Source organism: Cololabis saira, chromosome 18, assembly GCF_033807715.1.
Source record: "Cololabis saira isolate AMF1-May2022 chromosome 18, fColSai1.1, whole genome shotgun sequence".
In the NCBI taxonomy this organism is placed as follows: domain Eukaryota; kingdom Metazoa; phylum Chordata; class Actinopteri; order Beloniformes; family Belonidae; genus Cololabis; species Cololabis saira.
The window spans coordinates 5,264,313-5,289,754 of NC_084604.1; the positions used below are offsets into that span (position 1 = coordinate 5,264,313).

Here is a 25,442-nt window from a genome sequence, read left to right on the forward strand (position 1 = left end):
GACCTCGGTGTTCCAAATCTAAGGCATCGACGGCTGTATCTCATATGTCTGTTGACGCACAGAACTGATGTGTCGAGTCCTTGAACTTGGAGATAATGAGGCGGGAATATGATGGCTGTGTTGAGCTGTCAGCAGACATGTATTAATAATCATCCTGCCACCTCTGCAGCTGACAGGCCTATAGAACATGAAAGACCTCCTTCAAATCAGGACAGCTAATTGCTTTCAAACAGAGTGGCCTTTGACCTCCCTGCATGGTCACCAAAGGTGCCCCCGCCTCGGCCGGCATTGTTATGCAGCGAGTCCTCTGTCCTCCGCCGGCCTCTTTAAAACTCTATTTTCAAACATGCGTGGTTCAAGGGTATGCCCCTCTCTCTGCCTGAAGTGTTCGCGCTGAATTGGAATCATTCGGCTTTAAAAAATGTTTCTGAAATGAGTGAGTTTGCAGTTGTGCGCTGGACGTGCTGCAGGTTATCTCAAGGCACAGGATTAGAAGAAGTAAGATCGCACGATATTAGGAAGAAATGTGATCTTATTGTTGAATATTGACCTGAACTATGTACATGTAAGCAGCTACTGCGGTGTAGGGTGATCATCTGTTTCTGCTTTGCTGCCCATACGCACCAAGACTGAAAACTCATGGTCTTTTTTTTTTTTTTTTTTTTATTTGCACATTTTTGAAAGAAGAAAAGAAAAAAATACAATGGAATGCATTTAGAGTAAATTTAAAAAAGTAATACAAAAGAAAACCCAACAAGATAAAAGAAAATGTGCTGGAGAGGTCAGAAACCTGAGAGGCTTATCGAGTGGCCTCCCCTCTATGATACACTTCAGAGAGTAAAACAAAAAATACTTTCGAAAAATCAATCAATCAATCAATCAATCTTTTTATTTAGACTCAGGTCCATTAAAAAAGACAAACAAACATACAACAATATTTAAAAAAGACAGTCATACCAGTGTTTCCACATAGCAGACTGGTCTCTTACAGCACCTAGGACTGGGTTGGTTAACATCATAATAACGGCATTACAAGAGCTATTAAGTCGACATATGAATTTGAACATCAATCGCCTCAAAAGAGCATGAAAAGTGATAACTTGTACTTTACAAAAGAGTTCACTTGCACTAGACCAACTTGGTTTCCCAAGCAAAATACAGACAATCGTTGTACGCAACCTGTAATTTATGGATGCTGGCCTTCTTAAATTTAATCCATAAGGGTGCAGTATAAAAAGGGGTACAGTAAGCCCTAAACAAAAACAACACAAAAAGAACACAAGATAATTAAATACTAGTTAAAATAGACATCATAAAAAATATGATAAAAGGAGCAGAATGTAGCATAAACCAAAACAAAGAGCATCTGGATATATAGTATATACAGTGTACTTGTACATGTAGCTACAGCAGACGTTGATGGTACTGGGTCAGCAGCTGTTTACATCTCAGCTATGAGTTTGTTTTTTAATCTTTTTTGAAAACAAGGAAGGACGGAGTGCTAGGTACTGGGTTGGAGAAGTTATTTCCCAGGGCGACCCGTCTGTATTTAATATTTTAATGCCCTCTAATGGTGCGACATCGGGGTGAATGGAGATGAGATGCTAATCTAGTTGTGAATCTTGGATTTTATACAAAAGTATTGTTGGAAGTGGAGTGGTCGTGATTGGCTTGAATACAGAATTTTGTTAATAAAAATAAAGGATTTGCATTTTATTGATATCAAAAAATATTTATAATCGTGAGTTTAGAAAAAAGGGGAACAGATGGAGCCTGGAAATCTGACCTTGTGACTGTTCTAACAAATCTTTTTTGAAGCAAATAAAGTTTGTGGAGTCATGTAAGTTTACTGAGCACAACGGGGTGAATGTAAACATTTCATTCAACTGCATTTCTGATCATTGCTCAAAAAAAGTTTTGTAAACCACTACATTGAAAGAAAAAAAAAACTTTTTTTCCAGGGAGCTAGAATAAGGAAGAAAGTAAAATTGATGGATTGGCCTAAAATTGAACGTGTGAATGCATTGCACTTTCAGACATAATAGAGCACCGTGTATTGCAGTCTCTCACAGTGTGGGTAGTGCATTTGATAAAAGACGCATGATAAAACGCTCAGCCCTTCTGAAAAACTTGTTGATCATATTGGGTGGGGGTTGAGAGTTGAAAGTGAGGTGACACATGGACTGTTGAGTTTATCAGAGCCTTTTCAGCTGATGGAAAAAGGCTTAATAGGTTTGGTTAGGTTCAGAAGAAGACTTGGCTTTCAGGGAAGCGGCGGCTGATAAAAAGCAACGCCGTGCAGTCTCCGGGCGTCTGGGTGCACGGCCGCACCGAGGCCCCGGAGAGAAACACGCCGCTGAAATGTTGACAGTTCCCAAGCCATCCGTCAGAGCCGGGCTCTATCATTATCTCCCATTCTTTGCTCTGTGACTCAGCGAGGATGGTCTGAGTACTTAGAAAGAATTCAGTATGCTCAGGGAGTGAAGCCCACTGAGATGAATCGCCGTCAGGGCTCAGCTACAAGTTAGTTTGGCTCTGGCCGGCTCCTCTGCCAAAACAGTGGAGAGCAGTGGAGGGGGGATATAATCCACCCACACACACACCCACACACACACACACACACTCATCACCAGGTTCATTCCACAGACAAGTGAACACCCACACACTCATGCACAAACAATCCAGCTATAAAAAATGCAATGTAGCTGCTTAAAATTGAACAAAATGCTGCTTCTGTCCTTAAATCCTCCTGAAAAGGAGACGACGGTCCTCCTGGCTGGAGAGGGTGAGACGACCTCCAGGGAGGCAGCAGGAGGGGGCGCTGGGGCGCTGACCGCTGCCTCAACTCATGCATGAAGTCACTCTTTTCAACTTCAGCGGCTATTATTTAACCAGGAACAGAGTCGGCTTTGACTATAAAGCAGTAATTCAGCGGTTATACACTGGAGTGTGTGGCTCTGGTGCTGTCAGGGCTGGAGAAGTGTCCCCCCCCCCCCCCAGAACGATGCCGCCTCAGGAAACTCAGCTTGTTTTGGGGTCTTTTAAAAGGGTGGTGTTGGTGGCATTTCTAAAAATGGAGGATCCAGGATTCAAATGCCGAATTGCAACTACTCAGTATGTCAGAATGTCTTATGGTGCTTTTCCACCAGCACCTACTCGGCTCTACTCATCTCAACTCGGCCTTGTTTCTTTACCATTACAATTCAGCACCTGGATCAGAAGTAGGAGGTTGGAGAAACTGCTGTGACGTATTTGATTGTGTATCTAAAGGAAGAAGACAAACACACTAAAGATGTAGAACCTGGAGGAGATGATAGATGTGCTGCTGGGTCTGTGGCTTTTGTTCAATATGAAGTTAAAAAATGAGAGTGAGAGAAGCTTCAAGCGGCGACGCTTTTTTTTTTGTTAGTTTGTCTCGGCTCTGCTGAAAAGTCAGCTGGAGCCGTGAGCAGCTATGAAGAGACAGAGCTCCGGTAGATCTGGTCGTTCCTTATCGCCGTCTAGATCCCTTTTTATTTCTCTCCTCAGCCACCAGGTTTATGAACATCTGACCCTCAGAGTTGGATCATGAAACAGACTTTTGTGCTGCCATTGCCTGTTGAATATCCAAAGTAGAAACTTTTTGCACACCGGTTATGCAGAAAGGTGCGTCAGAGGAGGAAAGCTGCAGCCAATTTTAAAAAGAAAACTCCCGCACACGTTCTTCTCACCAGACTACTGTTTTATTGGGCCAACGTTTCGGTCATCGACCTTTCTCAAGGTATCAAAGTGATGCCTTGAGAAAGGTCGATGACCAAAACGTTGGCCCAATAAAACAGTAGTCTGGTGAGAAGAACGTGTGCAGGAGTTTTCTTTTTAAAATTGCTGGTTGAATAAAATGAACAAGAAGCCGCGAGTCCCCTTCTCTGATTTCGTCCTCCTGACTCAGACGTCTGACTCCAACCCCCCGACCAATCGGTGGCCTGTAGTGTGATGATGTCAGATACAGCTGACTCAGCCGCTTAGAACCTCGGCAGAATAGTTACAGAAAAGTATCTACTTGGCACGTTAGACCCCTAGTGGAAAAGAACCAAACTGAGGCGAATTGAGTCGGGCTGAGTAGGTACTAGTGGAAAAGCCCCATAAGACGGTTCTGGAGCCCCAGGACAGAATTGTGCAAAGAAGGCGTCTGAAAATGACAACAGTCCTTTACACACACAGCCATCGCACCATATTGGCACAAAAACCCCACCAGGATTGTTTGTTTGCTTGTTTCCTGTCAGTCAATACAAACATGCAGAGTTGCATTTCATTTGACTGTTCTTCACAAGGACATATATTTTGTCAAGAGACAGCTGGGATGGAACTCCCATGACCCTGAACAGGATGAGGCGACTGTAGAAAATGGATGGATGGATAGCTGGCAGGCAGTCAGCTCTGTACAGTGCAGGGCAGTACCGTTGTGCAGTGATCGCTCCTGAAACGTCCCGTTCTCCTGAACTGACAACATTAACAGCAGTCACTTTCTGCACGGTTAAAGGAGTCACAGCATGGAGTAGAAGTAATCTTGATTATGTCATACTCTGTTAGTGTCAGCCTAGCCAGGGACCAAACTGTCAGCAGGCTTATTTTTTTTCTTTTTCTTTTTCCCAGGCTGCTTGAGATGATGTTTTAAATGGCTTCAGTGTAATAGCCAGGCTCCCATGAAGGGTAAATATACGGCTATGCAGCAATGACAGCGAACACCTCTCCAGTAAATGCATCAATAGATGTCGGCATGTGAAGCACTTAATTTGATGGAGAGCACAGTCAGATGGAAAACAAAGATTTTAAGTATGTAGACATAGATTTATGTGTGTGTCTGGAGTAAAGCAGCACACCATGCCGTCGCCGAGCTGCGCTTTTTCAGCTCCGTGCTGAAAACGGTGTGAATGACTCATCTTTGGTCTGAGTACCATGTTTGTTTCCACTGAGTGACGGTCACCCCAGATGCCCCCGTGCCCTCCATGCTAATGCTAATCCTGAATGGATGGGGAGGGAAGAGAGGTCGGGTGATCCAGACGGGCTGGTGGCAAGAAGAGAAGAGCAGAAGAGAGGGGTTTCCGGGGTCCCATCGGTTTTATCCGCCGGGGCTGCGGTGACGTCATCAATGCCCGCCGGCAGATCGCGGTGAAATCCGCTGAACGCAGATCAGATTCTGTGAAGCGCCGCCTCAAGCACCACCTTTTGTTCACACCTCTTGGACTACAAAGCCCAGCTGGCTTTGTAGTCTTTCCTTACATTCCTCAAACAAAGCGGCCATTTCACATAATCACAAATGTTCATAAAGTTCACAAAGTAATCACATGGCGGTGGCCCAATACTTCAAAACACAGGGTTCAGTCTGGATTGTATGCTAGAGGGTACCAACTGCTAAATTATGGCACTTTTCCACTAGTACCTACTCAGTCCGACTCGACTCACCTCCACTCAGTTTGGTTCTTTCCCACTAGGGTTCTAACGTGCCGAGTAGATACTTTTTCTGTAACTACTTTGCCGAGGTTCTACTCTAAGCGGGCTGAGTCAGCTGTATCTGATGTCATCACACTACACACCACCGATTGGTCAGGGAGTTGGCCCAATCGCACTATCAAATACGTCACAGCAGCTTCGCTCCAACCCCACCTACTTCTGATCTGGGTGTTGAAAAGAAACAAGGGCAAGGCGAGTGGAGTCGGGCTGAGTAGGTACTAGTGGAAAAGTGCCATTGAAGACATGAAAGAAGAACGTCTAACTAGCGTTAACCCTTGTACTGTCTTCGGGTCAAAATGACCTCATTCTCCTGTCCTTCTTTCCTCCTGCTCTCTCCTTCCTTCTTCCCTTCTTCTTTTCTCCCTTCCTTCCTTCCTTCCTTCCTTCCTTCCTTCCTTCCTTCCTTCCTTCCTTCCTTCCTTCCTTCCTTCCTCTTTCCTTCCTTCCTTCCTTCCTTGTTTCCTTCCTTCCTTGTTTCCTTCCTTCCTTGTTTCCTTCCTTCATTCTTTCCTCCTGCTCTCTCCTTCCTTATTCCCTTCCTCTTTTCTCCCTTCCTTCCTTCCTTCCTTCCTTCCTTCCTTCCTTCCTTCCTTCTTTTTTCCCTTCCTTCCTTCTTTCCTCCTGATCTCTCCTTCCTTCTTCCCATCCTCTTTTCTCCCTCCCTTCCTTCCTTCCTTCCTTCCTTCCTTCCTTCCTTCCTTCCTTCCTTCCTTCCTTCCTTCCTTCCTTCCTTTCTTCCTTCTTTTTTCCCTTCCTTCCTTCTTTCCTCCTGCTCTCTCCTTTATTCTTCCCTTCTTCTTTTCTTCCTTCCTTCCTTCCTTCCTTCCTTCCTTCCTTCCTTCCTTCCTTCCTTCCTTCCTTCCTTCCTTCCTTCCTTCCTCCCTTCCTTGCTTCCTTCCTTCCTTTCTTCCTTCCTTCCTTCCTTCCTTCCTTCTTTTCTCCCTTCCTTCCTTCCATCCTTCCTTATTTCTTTCCTTCTTTTCATTCTTCCTTCCTTCCTTCTTTCCTCCCTTCTTCTCTTCCTCCTTCCTTGACCCGCAGACAGCACAAGGGTTAAACATCAACATTGCTGCGCGCTCAGACACATCACCTTCAGAGCTAATATAGGCCTACACAAGTACGATATCAACTCACTTTAATGACTGATGTTTTCTAGACAGAAAACATCAGTCATTAAAGTGAGTTGATATCATTGTACAGTTCATGAGGCGAGGACAGAGGCAGAGGAAGACACTTATGTAATCAACTACCTCCGTTCTGCTTTTCGCCTCAGTTGAAATGAGCCAGCCGTATGAAAGGAGAGAATATTAAAACGTCGCCGTCTAATGTATGCACACAACATTCCCATGCGGAGCACGGTGGCGACGGGCTTCCGGATCAGTTAGCTTTACAGCAGAAGGGGTTCAGGGTCACTAACACATTTTTGAATATTGGAGAGAGAATGCACACGCGCTTTCTCAGACACCTCTTTAAGACTGGCAGGACAGTCGAACAGCTTCCCAGCATGCCCCAACCCCCAAGGAACTGTCGGCTGGAGGCCTGTGGTCCAGGCTGCACGATAACAAGTCAGTCATTAATAGCTGTCACTGACTGAGTGATTCACAGAGTCGGAGAGAGTCCAACGAGCGCTTTGACAACAAAAAAAAGTATAAATAGAGATACGGTTCAGCTGCCCTTCATTTACAGCCTTGAGAAATGGAGAATGACTGTTTTTTTTCCATTCTGAAAATCACCTGCCTGGATTGATTAGCTTTTAGAACACGCAGAGCAACATGCCAACTAGTCCTGGCCGGTACTGCTCTCTGTGGAAGATCAGGGCACCGGGTTCAGGAGGAGCTGTGTTTGGCCCAAGTCGCTGTCAGGTCAGCTCTGGGCCCGAAGGGTCTTCATCTGGGTCTGCATCTGGGTCTGCATCTGGGTCTGCATCTGGGTCTTCATCTGGGTCTTCATCTGAGTCTTCATCTGGGTCTTCATCTGGGTCTGCATCTGGGTCTGCATCTGGGTCTTCATCTGGGTCTTCATCTGGGTCTGCATCTGGGTCTGCATCTGGGTCTTCATCTGGGTCTTCATCTGGGTCTGCATCTGGGTCTTCATCTGGGTCTTCATCTGAGTCTTCATCTGAGTCTTCATCTGGGTCTGCATCTGGGTCTTCATCTGGGTCTTCATCTGGGTCTGCATCTGGGTCTGCATCTGGGTCTTCATCTGGGTCTTCATCTGAGTCTTCATCTGGGTCTTCATCTGGGTCTGCATCTGGGTCTGCATCTGGGTCTTCATCTGGGTCTTCATCTGGGTCTGCATCTGGGTCTGCATCTGGGTCTTCATCTGGGTCTTCATCTGGGTCTGCATCTGGGTCTTCATCTGGGTCTTCATCTGAGTCTTCATCTGAGTCTTCATCTGGGTCTTCATCTGGGTCTGCATCTGGGTCTGCATCTGGGTCTTCATCTGGGTCTTCATCTGGGTCTGCATCTGGGTCTGCATCTGGGTCTTCATCTGGGTCTTCATCTGGGTCTGCATCTGGGTCTTCATCTGGGTCTTCATCTGAGTCTTCATCTGGGTCTGCATCTGGGTCTTCATCTGGGTCTTCATCTGGGTCTGCATCTGGGTCTTCATCTGGGTCTTCATCTGGGTCTGCATCTGGGTCTTCATCTGGGTCTGCATCTGGGTCTGCATCTGGGTCTGCATCTGGGTCTTCATCTGGGTCTGCATCTGGGTCTTCATCTGGGTCTTCATCTGGGTCTGCATCTGGGTCTGCATCTGAGTCTTCATCTGGGTCTGCATCTGGGTCTGCATCTGGGTCTGCATCTGGGTCTTCATCTGGGTCTGCATCTGGGTCTTCATCTGAGTCTTCATCTGGGTCTGCATCTGGGTCTGCATCTGGGTCTGCATCTGGGTCTTCATCTGGGTCTTCATCTGGGTCTGCATCTGGGTCTTCATCTGGGTCTGCATCTGGGTCTGCATCTGAGTCTTCATCTGAGTCTTCATCTGAGTCTTCATCTGGGTCTGCATCTGGGTCTTCATCTGAGTCTTCATCTGAGTCTTCATCTGAGTCTTCATCTGGGTCTGCATCTGGGTCTGCATCTGGGTCTGCATCTGGGTCTTCATCTGGGTCTTCATCTGGGTCTTCATCTGGGTCTGCATCTGGGTCTTCATCTGGGTCTGCATCTGGGTCTGCATCTGAGTCTTCATCTGAGTCTTCATCTGAGTCTTCATCTGGGTCTGCATCTGGGTCTTCATCTGGGTCTGCATCTGGGTCTTCATCTGGGTCTGCATCTGGGTCTGCATCTGGGTCTTCATCTGGGTCTGCATCTGGGTCTGCATCTGGGTCTTCATCTGGGTCTTCATCTGGGTCTTCATCTGGGTCTGCATCTGGGTCTTCATCTGGGTCTTCATCTGGGTCTGCATCTGGGTCTTCATCTGGGTCTTCATCTCTGCTCCCACCTGGGGGGGAAGCTTTGTCTGTCTTTCCATCTGTCCATCAAGCTCTCGCTGATGGACATCGGAATGACGGGACTGATCACAAAAGAGGCTCAAATTAGTTTTCGATAGTCTACATGTGTATTTATTTTTTTTGTAACATGTCTTTATTAGATTTTCACAATGTATACAACAATACAGGAACCCCATTTGGCAGTAAAACGTAAAAACACACCGCCAAAAACAAGACAAGGACCGGGACATTCTAAATAAAAGAAACACATTAACAAAATGAAAACAAGCTCGTAACAGAAAACATAATAACAATAAAAAACTAGATTAAAAAAAAAAAAGAAAAAAATATAAACTCAAAATACGAGGCATAATTAAAATTTAAGTATTAAATAAAGTGTAAATTATCTCCACGATGTATATTCATGCTTACTGTACAAGGCCTCATCAATATCACCATTTTTAAGAAAAGCCAAGAACTTTCCCCAAAAGTGCTTTTTCTTAACACAGTAGGTGAGTTTTTCTAGAGCCAGGCATGATGTTAGATGTCTCAGCCAGAGACCTAGAGTTGGACCATTAACACTTTTCCAGCACAGGGCTATTGAACGTCTAGCTTGTAGTAAGCATTGGTCAACCATTTTTTTTTTCTTTACTGGATAAAGCGCAGTTGTCCGGATAAGCACTTAAAACACACAATTTAGGGTTTAGAGGAAGCGGGGCGGAAATAATTTGAGAGATATATTGCGTCACCATCCTCCAAAATGTTTGGATTTCTTTACATTCCCATAGACAGTGGTATAAAGTACCTTGATTATGATTGCACTTCTAGCAGAGGTCAGGGATATTAGGATCAAATCTATTTAATTTTACAGGAGTGATGTATAATCTCATTATCCAGTTATATTGTATTAAGCGTAGTCGAGTATTAATGGTCTGAGATTGCGCCTTCGAGCATATAATGCCCCATTCATCTAATGAGATTTCCTCATTTAAATCTTGTATCCAGTCCTGTCTTTTCCCTTCTGTGTTGTCTTTATGGTTTTCCTGCAAGATTTCATAAAGCTGGGAAACCAGTCCCTTATTGAAACAGTTTTGTTTGGAAAATGTTTCCAGTTTAGATAGTGGAGGTTGTTTTAGCGACTGCTTAAGTCCAGTCAGGATGAAACGTTACATGTGTATTTATAGTATAACGTGTATAAAACGGTTGTTCTTTCTAGCTCAGCTGGTTAGGTTTTAGTCCCCTTTGCCACTCTTGTTCTGTTCTTGCTCAGTTACTCCCTCGTTTTCTCTTCCATCATCACTTGGAGTCTCTTCAACTTTGCCAAGATCTCCACTTTGTTGCAGACGTCCACTTTAGCTGATAGCTGCTGAAAAGCGATGCACAGTTGTCAGAGACAACGGAGCCCAGAGTTACTCGGTTTTACCGCTGATGAGCATTATGGGCAGTATGGGAGACTAATCAATATTCCTTCAAATGAAATTGAAACTGATATTTTAACATGAAAAAAACTCCTTCTGTAGTTTAACTTGTTTGACAGGATGGATAAAGTAGATATTTATGAATGTTTCTGCACTTTCATTTAATATATCCGATTTAAAAACCAGCCATCGCTGTTTCTTGTTCAGTTAAACATATTCATAGAAAATCTGTGGAATATGTTTCAATATTATTCATTTTTTAATTTATCTTGCATTTGTCCTGTAGTTTATTACTGGCTCATTTTTCCTTACCTTACCTTATTAAAAATACCTGCAATAATAACACTAATGATAATTATACCTTTTAATATCAGAATTATTATTGTCACGTCTGGGGGTAGGTGAGGACCCAGATGCAGGAGAGAGAGGGAGGCTGGAGGCAGGAGTTCTCAAAAAAACACAAGGGTTTATTCCATGAAGGGTAAAAACAAAAGCGCTGCTTGGCAGGATTAAGATTAACTCACGTATACAGGGATCGAAAACCAGGAGCACATGGAGGGAAGAACAGTACGGTCCGACAGGGAACAAGGGAATGACAAGACTAGATATACTGAGGGGACATGACGAGACACAGGTGCAGACACAATCAGGACAGATGGGACACAGGCGGGGCAAAACAGAAACTGAAAGCTGGTGGGAATGTCAAACCCTGACAATTATTGGTGATTGAAAGATAGGCCTGGGCAAAAAAACAAATTAACCAAATAACCCATGTTGGTAAATTCGGTGTTTCGGTAAAAAAAGAAAATAACCGTCTTTTTGTCTGTTTTGACTGTGTGTTGTTGGGCTGTCTAGGCTGCTAGGTTATCGTGTATTTATCGTTATCGAGGTAAAACTGCCCAATTTATTGCAATATTGATCTGAGGTCATATCGCCCAGCCCTATTGCGAGATAGAAATTGGATTTGGAAAAAGCATGACCAAAGTGATGAGTAAACCGATATGCACGTGTATAGAGTAGGGATGCAATGATTAGTCGGCAAAGATTGATAATAAAAATAGTCAACTAGTCAATAATTGTCAACTATTGCCAGCTAAAAGAACATTTGAACAGAGTGAGGCATCAGCGCCCTTCTTACCTCTGCTGAGAGTTGTGCAACAAAGACCAGCGGCAGGGAAACAACAATAACACCACAGAGTTCATTCAAAGATGTATTTTTGAATGAGGTCTGTCCATCTTTCTTGTGTTATAGTTTTAATTTGCACATCATTTAAACAACCTCATCCAAATTGAAACGCTGAGAGCGAAATAAGAGCTATTTGATAATTATGAGATTCATAATTGTACGACTATCTGTGTTTGACGACAACTATTTTGTGATATTTTATAACTTTGTGGTTGTTTCGATTTTGTTTTTTGTTTGTTTGTTTTTTTTTGTTGTTTTTTTAATTACGTTTATTGGAAAGTGTTTTTTTAATTGCGTAATTTGTAATTTTTTTTATTTTTTTTTATTTTATTATTACATTAATTGAAATTTGATTTCTTAGGAAAAAGGGACAGATAAAATAAGCTTAGTCTCCTTTCTGTTCCATTTCATTCAAGGAAAGAGATTTATTGTAATTATATTGAACTGTTTTGTTTTTCTTTTAATGAATGAAATAAATAATTAAATAAATAAATAAATAAAAATAAAATAAAATAATTCAATCACTCGTCTAATCGTTTCAATAGTCAGAAGTCATGAGTTGCACCGGTTTGACAGCATACCCCAGACCAAGGTTGCATCATGGGTAGTGTGAGATAGTCTTTTTGGAGTTTACTGAATGAAACATTGGTTTCTCAGATATCAAAAGCTTCCCGACTCTGAGACACCTGGGCGTTCGGGTTTATCCGGCGATGCAGCCGAGTGCACGGTGGGATCTACGACGGGAACGAGCATTTCAGTTGCTCCGCCTCGTGAACTGCCACATGAACCATGAAAGTGGCCTAACCACCCCCCCTTTATTTTCCCCCCAAGTGCATAACGTTTCAGGCTTTCCAGAGGGCTGGTTAGTTACAACTTGATAAGACCCAAAATAAATAATGGGGGCGTGGGGTCCAGAAACCAGAAATCATACAGATTGAAGCAGAGCGGTGGACGGGCCATCAAGAACATTGTAAATCATTGCACCTTTGCTGTTCTGGTCACAAGGATTACTTTAAATATAGTACGCTGAAGCAGGTTCTCTTTGCACATCTACCCTCTAGTATAGCTCTGCTAAATTAATTATAGATGCATTATTAATGTCATAATCCACTAGGTTTGGTGTGAAGCACTTTACGATCATTGTGTTAAGTTATGTTATTGTACAGGACTGTCTCAGAAAATGAGAATATTGTGATTTTCTGTAATGCAATTAAAGAAACAAAAATGTCATACATTCTGGATTCATTACAAATCAACTGAAATATTGCAAGCCTTTTATTATTTTAATATTGCTGATCATGGTTTACAGCTTAAGAAAACTCAAATATCCTATCTCGAAAAATTAGAATATTCTGGGAATCTTAATCTTAAACTGTAAACCATAATCAGAAATATTAAAATAATAAAAGGCTTGCAATATTTCAGTTGATTTGTAATGAATCCAGAATGTATGACATTTTAGTTTTTTTAATTGCATTACAGAAAATAAAGAACTTTATCACAATATTCTAATTTTCTGAGACAGTCCTGTATAGTGTTGTACTATACTGCACTTAATCGTTCTATCTCGAATTGTCTTGTATATTGTTCTGTTTTTTTGTTTTTGACCACGTATTCTGTCTGCAGCAGATGCAAAAAGAATTTCCAAAAGGACAATAAATTGAAACTAACTAACTGACTAACTACCATGCTGGACAGAAAGGGGTATTTGGAGAAATCACCGTATTTAAGCAGAAAACAATAAGCCGAAGCATGACTTGGCACCCATTAGCCAAAAGCAGAGAGTCTGTGTTTCAGGGAGGCTGAGTTTACGAGGCCGGAGGAAGCAGCCAAATTGGATGAAGTTAACTGCCCTAACTGCTTGTTGTGACTCCGGACAGAAAAGTCAAGCGTCCTTGTGACTGGCTCCTCTGAGAAAAGGGTCCAGCGTTCTTGTGTTTGGGCAGATTATGAGGCGACATGTCACAACAGCAAGGTTTTTCTCCAACTTTTAACAAGGTCTTGAGCGTCTGCTGTCGTAGCCATTACCGTCAGGAATGCCAATGAGCCCTAATGAGCGTTTAATCCAGCCAGAGTCATTAGCGGCAGGTCATCCTGAAACAATGTGGGGTCAGGCTGGATTAAGGCTCGGGAGGGTCATTCCCACTGAGGAAGGAGCTTCTGCAGCTCCGGCCTGCTTCCCTCGCTGGCTGATCCTCTCCAGAAAACATCTCATATCTCTTTCATGTTGAACAAATAATGAGATGACGGTTTCATCATCTGCAAAAACCAAGTGATCCAGTGAATTTTGTGTCATCGGTAGGCCAATTAGGACTGACCTTCTTGGGTAGAAATTCTTTACATTCTTGCGTTTTCTGTCCGTTCACACGTGGGCAGCTGCCCAGTGTTCAGACATATGGTTTACCTTACCGTTCAGATCAGCCCCAGGACAGCCTTTTAAACTTTCTTACATGTGAATAAGTTTTCCACCCCAGAGCAGCATAAGGCCCCGTTTACACGGGGCAAAAACGGAGGCGTTTTCATGCGTTTTGGCCGTTCGTTTACATGAAAACGCAGCTCAAAGCCCCCAAAAACGATCATTTCTGAAAACTCCGGCCAAAGTGGAGATTTTCAAAAACTCCGTTTTCACGTTTGCGTCTAAACAGAGAAAATGGAGGAAAACAGAGATTTACGTCACATTATGCGACAGAAACGTCACCAGCAGCGTCATGAGTGCGACCTGTGTTTACAATTTGTTTGGCCACCGTCAATATTTTATTTTATTTTACCTGTTTTAAATTCTAAAATCACACTTAAAAGTAACTCCACTTCTCTGTCACTCCAAACGAAAGACTCTCGTTCCGTCTTGGAGGGTACGCGGCGATGCGCGCCGTACGGTGTGCGTCGCCGCGTACCCTACGCCGTAGGCTCTGCGTTGGTGTAACGCGGAACCATAAATCGTGTCATTTGTTGATGTTTTTTCCAGGATTCTGATTGGCTGGCATGACGTTAACAGCGTTTTCATGCGGGTCCGTGTAAACGAGGATATTTTTGAAAACGTAGAGGGGAAAATATCCGTTTTTGTAAATACCCGGCTACGTGTAAACGTGGCCTAAGTCATCCAGATCCAACAGTATGTTTACGGAGAGGATTTCAGAGCTGTTAAGAGTGAAGATTTGCATAAAAATGTATATTTTTTCCTTTTTTGAAAGTGCCATCTCCTTGGGGTGAGCTTTAGTAATCCAAAAAGCTTGTTTTTTTTATTCCCAATCACTGGGGTCTTTAAGAGAACAGCTGTATAAACGGTGGTGATTATAATCAAAATGACAATTACGTGTTGTAAAGGTAACGGATGAAGCAAAGCTGCAACGGCTCGTACGGAATATGGTGTCCACATGCTGCTTCCAACTAAAAAGAATATTATTTCTTCTGGCGCTTTTCCACCAGCACCTACTCGGCTCTACTCATCTCAACTGGTTTCTTTTCCACTACAATCCAGCTGGAGCAGAAGTAGGAGGTTGGAGAAGCTGCTGTGACGTATTTGATTGTGTATCTAAAGGAAGAAGACAACAACACTAAAGATGTAGAACCTGGAGGAGATGATAGATGTGCTGCTGGGTCTGTGGCTTGTGTTCCATATCAAGTTAAAAAATGAGAACGAGAGAGAAGCTTCAAGCAGCAACGCTTTTTAATTTATTTAGTATTTTTCGCCGCTGCTGAAAAGTCAGCTGGAGCCGTGAGCAGCTATGAAGAGACAGAGCTCCTGGTAGATCTGGTCGTTCCTTATCTCCGTCTAGACCCCTTTTTAATTCTCTCCTCAGCACCAGGTTTATGAACATCTGACCCTCAGAGTTGGATCATGAAACAGACTTTTGCGCTGCAACTGCCTGTCGAAAAAAATGACGAAAGAAGCCGCCGTCAGAGTTGCTCATTCTCTAATTTCCTCCTCCTGACTCAGACGTCTGACTCCAACCCCCCGACCAATCGGTGGTCTGTAGTGTGATGATGTCAGATTCAGCCGCTTAGAACCTCTGCAGAATAGATACAGAAAAAGTATCTACTCGGCCTCGACCCCTAGTGGAAAAGCGCCAAACCGAGGTGAGTGGAGTCGGGCTGAGTAGGTTCTAGCGGAAAAGCGCCATAAGAGGCTCTGACTCGTGATGCCAGCAGAAGACATGCTGCACCATTAGTTATTGAAGTCTCTGGGAGCTTCCACAGAAAGCATGCAGAAGCAGGACCTGCAGAAGGAGCAGCAGGGGCACAGCGAGAGCGTTTTAAAGAGGGCTTTACAGGGCGGAAACACACGCTTCGCTTCTGTGCACACGCATGTTACGGGAGCAATATGTTCATTTTCAGTCTTCTCATTTTGATCTCTGGTGCCTCTCGAGCAGCTTTGCACCCAAAACAACTCCAAAAGAGGGTAGTTATTACAGAACAAAAGGCATTACAAAGATTACCTGTAACTTCCCATTGTGTAACATTATGGTTTATGTTCGCTTGGTGTCTATATTTGTCTATATGTGCCTGTGTCAGCTAGGCCTGTGTTGAAAAAATAGATTTTCTGATTCTTAAAGGAGCTTGAGGCCGGATTGTGGCAAGATTTATGAAAAAAATCCGTATATATTTTAAGTTTTCTAGTAATAATGTCAGATGAAGCGTTCCAAACCCAAAAGAATGAGCCCTCTAGTGTATCTCTCCTTTGCCTTGAACAGGCTGTGTGCTGCAAAATTTGCTGCAATTCGGTCCCGAATTTCCCGCGCTGGGCTGCGGATGTGACGTCACATGACGCTGCATGCACGTTCTCCCCGTTCTCCCGTGCCGGCTTCACTGTTGGCTGCAGTACCCCCAACGGCCGTCATGGTGAAGGGTGGCGCTAGAGAGTCTCATTTCTTAAAAGGAGCCTCAAGCTCCTTTAATCGATTCTAATATTAATTCCTAAAAATCGATTTGTATGTCTAAAGATCGATTTTTTTTTTTTTCATCATTACATTACAACTTTGGTATTTTTTTGTTTATGCCCAAAAAAGGAATGATTTGTTGGACACAAGAATAACTAGTGCCATGTTTTTGCCTTTAAATATGTTTAATAGTATGAAAACATTAAAGTTTTCAGATAAAATTGCATAAAGTATTGCATTACTTTATATACTGTCTTGGGGTTACATTTGCAAAAAATGCTAAAAACAAAATCCTCAAAAGTTTTAAACCGAAATAGACCGAAAGTTGGAAAAAATGTAAACAGAATGTGGGAAAAAATAAAACCGATTTCATACGGCCTCTGTTTGCTGCCCTGGATCTGTTCATATCAGTCTTATAATTCATGTAACAGCTCAAACAACAGTTTTAATAACTCTAACCCAAATCAATATCGTAATCGGATCGAATCAAATCTTGATAATCGATTCTAAATCTTAAGAATCAGAATCGAATCGATTCTTGACATTTGAATGGATCCCCAGCCCTAGCGTCAAGAAGGCAAAATGGCAACGGAGTTAAAGAACATCTGTACGCCAAGAGGCAGAGAACCTTCAGTGCAGCTGCCACCTTACTTCTGACTTTATAGTTCTCAATAATCAATGCTTTTATATCAGAAAATCTGACAGTTCTTTTTTTCTTGATAGCATAAGAAACTTTGGAGCGTCGTTTCATCACTCCACCCATGATGTTTCCATCCAAATATTTTTGCATGCTAAAAATGGCATTGTTTGCAAACTGTGTACTGCATTTTAGCAAAATCAGTATCTGAGTTTAGGACTATGCAGCAAGGGTGAGGTACATGTTCCATCCCGGTGAGACTGGTGGTGAATCTGACCGAATCTGAGCACTTTGCTTTTACTTCCACTGCGTCTTCCAAGAAATGTGTTTTTCTTTGTGAGGGAGAGTTGTTTGTGTGTTTTAGTTTTTCTCGGAAAAGCAGTCTACCTACTGTTTCCCATAATCCAAAGCCACATGACCAGCTCTTGGCTATGGAGGATTTTTTGTGCCAAAATTAAATAAATAAATACATCATTAATTAATTAAATTGGGAATTAAATATATCATTAATTAATTAAATGTGTCATTAATTAATTAAAATTAGAATGAAATATGTCATTAATTAATTAAAATACAATTCATTTTAAGTAAAAATATATATTTGTTGTTTCAGCATTTAATTAATTAATGACACATTTAATTAATGATTTCGTGTTGCGTGAGAATCATGAAATGTAAAACTGCATTTAATTAATTAATGACACATTTAATTAATGATTTTGTGTTGCTGAATCATGAAATGTAAATGTAAAACTGTCAGTTTCACTCGTCAAACTCAGTGGGCGGAGCTAACGCAAATCTAGTGGAATCCACTGCTTTGGTCTGAAACTGGAGGTAGAAGAGGAGCCTTTCTAAACGCCGTAGGCTCTGCGTTGGAGTAACGCGGAACCATAAATCAGCCTTCAGTCGCGCTGTGAGCCTGAACCTGCAGCCCGTCAGCTCAGGAGGAGAGGCTGCCAGTTGTTCATTGCTGGTTCGTTTTGTTAACTCTGAGCTTTGTTGGTTGGTTTGTTAGTTTGCTGGTGGTTTTGTTCTGAACACCTTTCTCTGTTTCTCATTTTGCTGGGACGCCGGTTCCCTCCGCCGAGACACAACTTTTGCGGTATGCGTTCATTTTTATGTCTAAAAATGATGCGCAGTGCCGACCCAATCAGAAACGGTACAGATATTTTGGGATTTTTTTATATATATTTTTATATTTTATATATATATATATTTATATTTTTTTATATATATAAAAAAAATACATGACTTCACACAATACACGCGCTGGGTGACGCCTCCGCTCCGACGTCGTTGCTACGGCAACCCGTCATATCAGTCAATGATGTGGCCCAGTCTGAACAGAGCCAGATCCGATTTGGACACTTGCTAAAAACAGTGTGGACAGTCAGCCCTGAAAATCGGATATGAGAAGGAATCAGATATGAATCAGATTTGCCTGCAGTCTGAACGCGGCCCTAGTTTATCGGAATGTGTCCCGAAGCCCTGCAACAATCCATTATGTGGATTCCATTTGCCTTGACTTGATGTGCAGGGGAACCAATCAGGTGTTTGGAATCCGCCCACTGAGTTTGACGAGTGAAACTGACAGTTTTACATTTACATTTCATGATTCAGCAACACGAAATAATTAATTAAATGTGTCATTAATTAATTAAATGCAGTTTTACATTTCATGATTCACACGCAACACGAAATCATTAATTAAATGTGTCATTAATTAATTAAATGCAGTTTTACATTTCATGATTCACACGCAACACGAAATCATTAATTAAATGTGTCATTAATTAATTAAATGCTGAAATAATAAATATATATTTTTACTTAAAATGAATTGTATTTTAATTAATTAATTTCATATTTCATTCTAATTTTAATTAATTAATGACACATTTAATTAATTAATGATATATTTAATTCCCATTTTAATTAATTAATAATGTATTTATTTATTTAATTTTGGCACAAAAAATCCTCCATACTTGGCTGGGCCGGGTCTTTAATCATTTTTAAGATGACACACTCTTGTCCTAACAACGTCCATGGCAGAATATCTCAGTTTATGTTGCTGAACACAACCTGCAGGTTACGGTTGGGACTCTCACTGATGTCATGGACAGCTTACAATAGAAAATATTCTCCCTTTTACCTTCCTTCCTTGAATGTTTCCTGAATGGGAATACAATCACCTACATTCCGAGCCTCCGGTCTCGTCTAAGATGATAGGTCATCATTATCACGAGGCCGTCGGCCATAAAAAACACCGAAAGACATAACATGACCATTTTAAGTTCATTCACCTTTTGCCAGGGTAAGAAAATGGAACTGCTACAGTTTATGCATGTATTCCCTTTTTAGCAAATGTAAATGCTGTGGCACTTTTTTAAAGTGAGCCAAACACTTGAAGTGAGTCATGCAAAGGAGCCAAGATAATTGGCATGCAAGGGGACTGGTGTTGGAAGGTTACGTGCAGAGCAGCCGCTTTCCCTCTCAGAGACTTCCTAAGTGGCTCCATCATCATCGTCTGCTTGTTCCCCAGGAAATGTTGGAATTAATTGAAGTAAATTGTCATTCATAATTTACACTTTGCACTTTTCCACTGGCTGGAGTAACGCCAGCCTATTCTGTTTGCTCTGTAATTGAAATTTCGATCATGAGGTGTAAACAGTTGGAGGTGTCCCTGTCCCTGAATATTCATGGGCTGACGAGGGCCCTCCGAGTGCCGTCGGCGGAGTGTGTGTGTGTGTGTGCGGCGGATCAGCGGACGACCTCGCGGACGTGCGTGCTGACGGGGTTTGCCCTGCATTTATAGATGTCTTCCTGTCTAAACAGCTCCGTCGCAGGTCAGCGAGGTCATTAAGGAGAAGGTGCAGCAGCGCAGCATCCAGCTGTCCTGGCAGGAGCCCCAGCAGCCCAACGGCGTCATCACGGAGTACGAAGTCAAGTACTATGAAAAAGTGAGTTTAGTTTATTGTTTTTGGGCTCTCAAAGTGTCTGGGTGGTAAAACTGATACTGACGAACTGGACTAATTCACATGTGCCTCCCAGTCAACGTAGAGACGCTGCTCTCTCGTGTTGTGTTTAATGTTAAACTTAGTAACTTAGTGACGGTCCGGCATTCTTTGTAAGTAAATTAAATTTTGGTGAAATTTTATCCGCCAGTATTTACAAAAGTAAATGATTAATGTTCACAAGCTGAATTAGCAGATAAAAGTGTACCTATTTGAACCCGACTGACCAGTGTGGGGGTGTTATATTTGGTCAATTTAAGTTTCTGCTCATGCAATATGATTTATTTATTTATTTATTTATTTATTTATTTATTTATTTAGCACATATTAACAAGTCAGTAATACATTTACCATAAAAAAAACAATAGACCAACAAACCCTCTAGATCAGGGGTCGGTAACCCAAAATGTTGAAAGAGCCATATTGGACCAAAAACACAAAAAACAAATATGTCTGGAGCTGCAAAAAATGAAAAGTCTTGTATCAGCCTTAGAATGAAGACAACACATGCTGCATGTTTCTATATTAGTTAGAACTGGGGGAAGATTTTTTTTTCATTATGCACTTCCAGAAAAAAGTTGAAATGTCGAGGAAAAAAGTGGAAATTTCAAGAAAAAAGTTGAAATGTCAAGATTAATGTTGAAGTACAATCTTGAGAAAAAAGTCGAAATGTCGAGAAAAAAGTCGAAATGTCGAGAAAAAAGTAAAAAAATGTCGAGAAAAAAGTCGAAATGTTAAAGGAAATAGTCAAAATTTCAGGAAAAAAGTCGAAATGTCGAGAAAAAAGTCAAAATTTTGAGAAAAAAGTCGAAATGTCGAGATTAAAAAGGAAAGGAAAAAGGAAGAAAAAGGGGGGAAAAAAGAAGAAAAAAAGAAGAAAAAAGGGAAAAAAGTCAAACATTTTTTTAAAAGCTCCAGGGAGCCACTAGGGCGGCGCTAAAGAGCCGCATGCGGCTCTAGAGCCGCGGGTTGTCAACCCCCGATCTAGGGGCTTGACAAAAGGACTTTCTTAAATGAGCATAAAAATGGACATTATCATGGACATAAATGCATATCATATGCAGCACACACACGCCACACACACGCCACACACACACACACACACACACCCATGCACAGCACGCTCACACAAAGAAAAGGAAAAAGTACATACCCCAAAAAATAGAAAAAGACAAAAGAAAGAAAGCAAAAACTACAATACTGTATAAAAATGAGGAAAAAAGACAAATGTGAGTAGGTAGAAGTTTACATCATATTATTAAGCTATTGATATACAGATTTTTTTAAATAATTCATGGGTCCACTTGATTCTTCTTTTGTTCCTCAGATTCCTCGTGTTTTGTCAAATCAAATGGTTTTGTCATGACATTTTGACTCTTTAAAAGGAAAAAAAAAAAAAAAAGGTGGGGAAAAAAACCCTCTGAGGCAATAATTGGGATTTGGAAAGTTCTTCAAGGTTACAGGCCGATGGCATCTAAAGGCCTTGCCCTTGAAGATTCTGTGGCCAGTATTTTTACAGATGCACCAGTTCATACTTTAAAGTCTTTTGACGTCTGCCAAATCTGCTGAGATTATATCCGTGGGTCGTTGTTGGTGGTTGGTGGGGGATGGGGATTTTGAAGCCAATCCAGCTGCAGGTTGCTGCTGCTGCACTGCAAAAACTCAAGATTTTACCAGGAATATTTGTCTTATTTCTAGTTAAAATGTCTCATTTTTAGTCAAAAAATCTCATTACACTTAAAACAAAGAGTCATCAACAGAAAAATAACTTGTTATTTGACAATTTTCACCTGTTTCAAGTAGATTTTCACTTGAAATAAGTAGAAAAATCTGCCAGTGGAACAAGATTTATCCTCTCATAAAAAAATCTTGTTCCACTGGCAGATTTTTCTACTTATTTTAAGTGAAAATCTACTTGAAACAAGTGAAAATTGTTGTTTTTTTCCAGTGATGTCTTGTTTTAAGTGTAATGAGATTTTCTTTTACTAAAAATGAGACATTTTAACTACAAATAAGACAAATATTCTTGAGTTTTTGCAGTGTGCTGCAGCAACTGTCCCCAACACATCTTCCTTACTCCATCTGTATGCTGCAGTGACTCACAGGATTCTCCAAGTACTTGCTTTGTCTCATAATTGCAATAATGAATGAGATGCTCATAATATTTTAATCAGCCTGTGGAGTATCTCATCCAGGCCCGTGCATTCGTTAGTACACAGTCCTCGTCCGCTGCACCGCCACCATTAGCAGTCGGTCAGCGTTATCGCTGTTCCCCGTCCGCATAGGTTACCCAACCGGTTTTCCCGTGTTTCAAGTCGGAGCGTATCAGCTTTTTACAGCCCAGTTTAATGGAGCAAATTTAACCCAGCAAATCAAAGGCAGGGCAGCAGAGCTGTGATGCCGGCGACCGTCTGTCCCGCTTACAGGGGACCAATCAGCCTGCCGTGTCACGTACTGTGCCTGTGCGCTGCTCGACTGTAAAAGTGGAAAATTGGAAACGACGACAACATCCCTAACGGACCCTGGCATTCTCATTTAGGTGTTTGCCGAGCAAAAACATTTAAAGATCAGCAACAAAGTGCAGGAAGCATGCTGCTGATACGTCCAAATGCATTGCTTGAAGGAGAAGATCATTTCAGATGTTTACATTTCCTATGTGCCAATTCATTCTGGCTTCTCTCAGGCTACTTTTCAAAGAAGGTAAACAAGTCTAGTTAAATCCAGCTGTGGATGGAACTGAAATTGTCTGCATATTGGTAGATAACGATTTCAGTTAAATATGGACGTACTCCACAACAGTCATGAAGCGCGCCAACAAAAACATTGTTTTTGTCTCATTTTCTTAAGTTAGTTCATGTGACATTTTCAAATTCAGCCGAGAATTGAAGAAAAAAAAAACGCAGACTTTTTTACGTAATCTTTTCCTTCCTTCAGCTCCATCTTTCAAAATGTACCTTCACTTTTGAATCTGTTTTCCTTTTTTTATTTTTCTATTAATGAAATGTGTTACCTTAGCTGCAAAAGTAGAAATTATAAGCCGGTGCCCTACTTGGAGGCTTTTATTGTGAAGTGCATGAACAGGAAGTCTACAAGTCCTGCATGAACTTTCACTGACAGTATGTCAAAGTTAAATTTAAATTCATTTCCACAACACATTTAAAGACCATTGAGGTTGACCAATGTGTTTAACAGGCAAAACAAGATAAATAAAGCACTTCAAACAAGTGGCAGAAAGAGACAAATAAAAATACTGAAGCTCAAACTGTTCATATTTGTGAAAGGAAGTTGTTTCAGAGGATGGAAAGTCTGGGTCTGGATCTGGGAACTACAGGAACCATCTGATTGGATGATCTCAGAACCCTGGCAGCGGTATAACGATAAAGAAATTCATCCAAATATGGTGGAGCCATATTTGGGTGAATTTAAAAGTTTAAAACTAGTAATACACTGCAAAAACTCAAAATCTTAAAAATAATATTTGTCTTATTTCTAGTTAAAATGTCTCATTTTTAGCCAAAAAACTCATTACACTTAAAACAATAACTTGTTATTTGACAATTTTCACCTGTTTAAAGTAAATTTTCACTTGAAATAAGTAGAAAAAATCTGCCAATGGAACAAGATTTATCTTCTTATTACAAGGAAAAAAAATCTTTTTTTCTACTTATTTTAAGTGAAAATGTACTTGAAACAGGTGAAAATTGTCAAATAACAAGTTATTTTACTGGTAACGACTCTTGTTTTAAGTGTAATAAGAGTTTTTGACTAAAAATGAGACATTTTAACTAGAAATAAGACGTATATTCTTGTTAAGATTTTGAGTTTTTGCAGTGAACTGGTAGCATTCTGTTACCTGGAGCCGCAGAGGAGACGACTGATCTAAACCAACATATTACAAACAAATAACAATAACCCTGTGTGCTCATAAAAGCATGTCAGGCTCCTTCAAATTCTTTTACGTTTGGCTTCACTTTTGGCTTCACTTTGGCCCGCCGTCGTAAGCCGTGGGTACTGTAGGTTCAAGGTTCACTTTGTCATTCCAAAAGTCCAAGTACAAGTGGAATGAAATGTTCGTTGCCACTGGCTCAAAGCAAGCAATAAAAACAATTAAAACACTAAAAACTCTAAAGACTAAAAGAAGCTAGTTTTGTCGACGGCCTTCAACAATCGCACCCAGAGGTGGAAAAAGTACAAAAATATTGTACTTAAGTAAAAGTACAAATTTTCTGCTTGAAAATTACTTAAGTAAAAGTAAAAAGTACCCATTAAGAAAATTACTTAAGTAAAAGTATAAAAGTACCTCAACTTAAATATAATAAAGTACCAAAAGTACATGGGTTAAAATGTACTTAAGTACAAAAGTAAAAAGTACAAAGTACAAAGTACAAAATTCAAAGTACAAAATTATTTTCAAAAGGATTGCAAAGAAATGAAGAATCCAAGAATTTGCTTACAACTCTAAATAATGGTGATATTATTCTGACCCCTTTAGCGTTTGTTTCCATTACCCCATTTTAATTTCTCCCTTTGCTCATCACTGCTGCTGTACCCCATTGGCCCCGCTGACAGGTCCACCCCCAGCCTGTAGTATGCAGTGACAACATTAAGCAACCCCAGCTGAAGGAGGATGAGACTTTTGAACTTTTAAATGCCAAAACCACCTTAGAAGGGGTGGAATCAAAGAATGGTGCCCATGGACACGCGTCGGCTGCCGCTCAAGGCTGATTTATGGTTCCGCGTTACACCAACGTACCCTACGGCGAGGCTCTGCGTCGATTTAACGCGGAACCATAATTCAGGCTTCAGTCCTCCTCGGTACTCGACGCGACGGCGGTTCCTCCGGCCTTCCGGCCCGCCTCTGCGGCGCAACTCTCCCGGGAGCTGCGGCTCCTTCTCGGTATATTCACGCACCCTCTTCCTTCCCGTCCGCCTCATGGTTCCGCGTTAAATCGACGCACACCTTACGCCGTAGGCTACGGCGTAGAGTGTGCGTCGCCGCGTACCCTACGCTGTAGCTCTGCGCCGGTGTAACGCGGAACCATAAATCAGCCCCCGCTGTGCTGTTCTTTAATTTGTAGCGAGTAACGACGTGTCCAATTTTAAATGTAGCGGATTAAAAGTACGATTATTTCCTTGAAAATGTAACGAAGTAAAAGTAAAAGTACAGAAAAATGAAAGTATCAATAAAAGTACAAATTCTCAAAAATCTTACTTAAGTAAAATAACGAAGTACTTGTAGTTCGTTACTTTACACCACTGATCGCACCCATGTTTTCATCAAAGGACGAGTAAGAGACCCCGAAGGCCAAAGCTGGCGGTCCAGTCCTCCACCTCGTCTGGAAGGCTGTTTCCTTCACATACAGAAAGTTCAAGCTCATTTAAAGTTTGTA

The 25,442-nt window shown here is 41.5% G+C and overlaps 1 protein-coding gene across 1 annotated transcript in view; it reads left to right on the forward strand.

Moving 5' to 3' along the window:
* epha7 (eph receptor A7) overlaps positions 1-25,442 on the forward strand; it is a 166,625-nt gene that overhangs the window by 103,415 nt on the left and 37,768 nt on the right. The window contains exon 12 of the mRNA XM_061707495.1: positions 19,874-19,998. Within this exon, the coding sequence (XP_061563479.1) occupies positions 19,874-19,998 (125 nt within the window). The remainder of the gene's footprint in view (positions 1-19,873; positions 19,999-25,442) is intronic.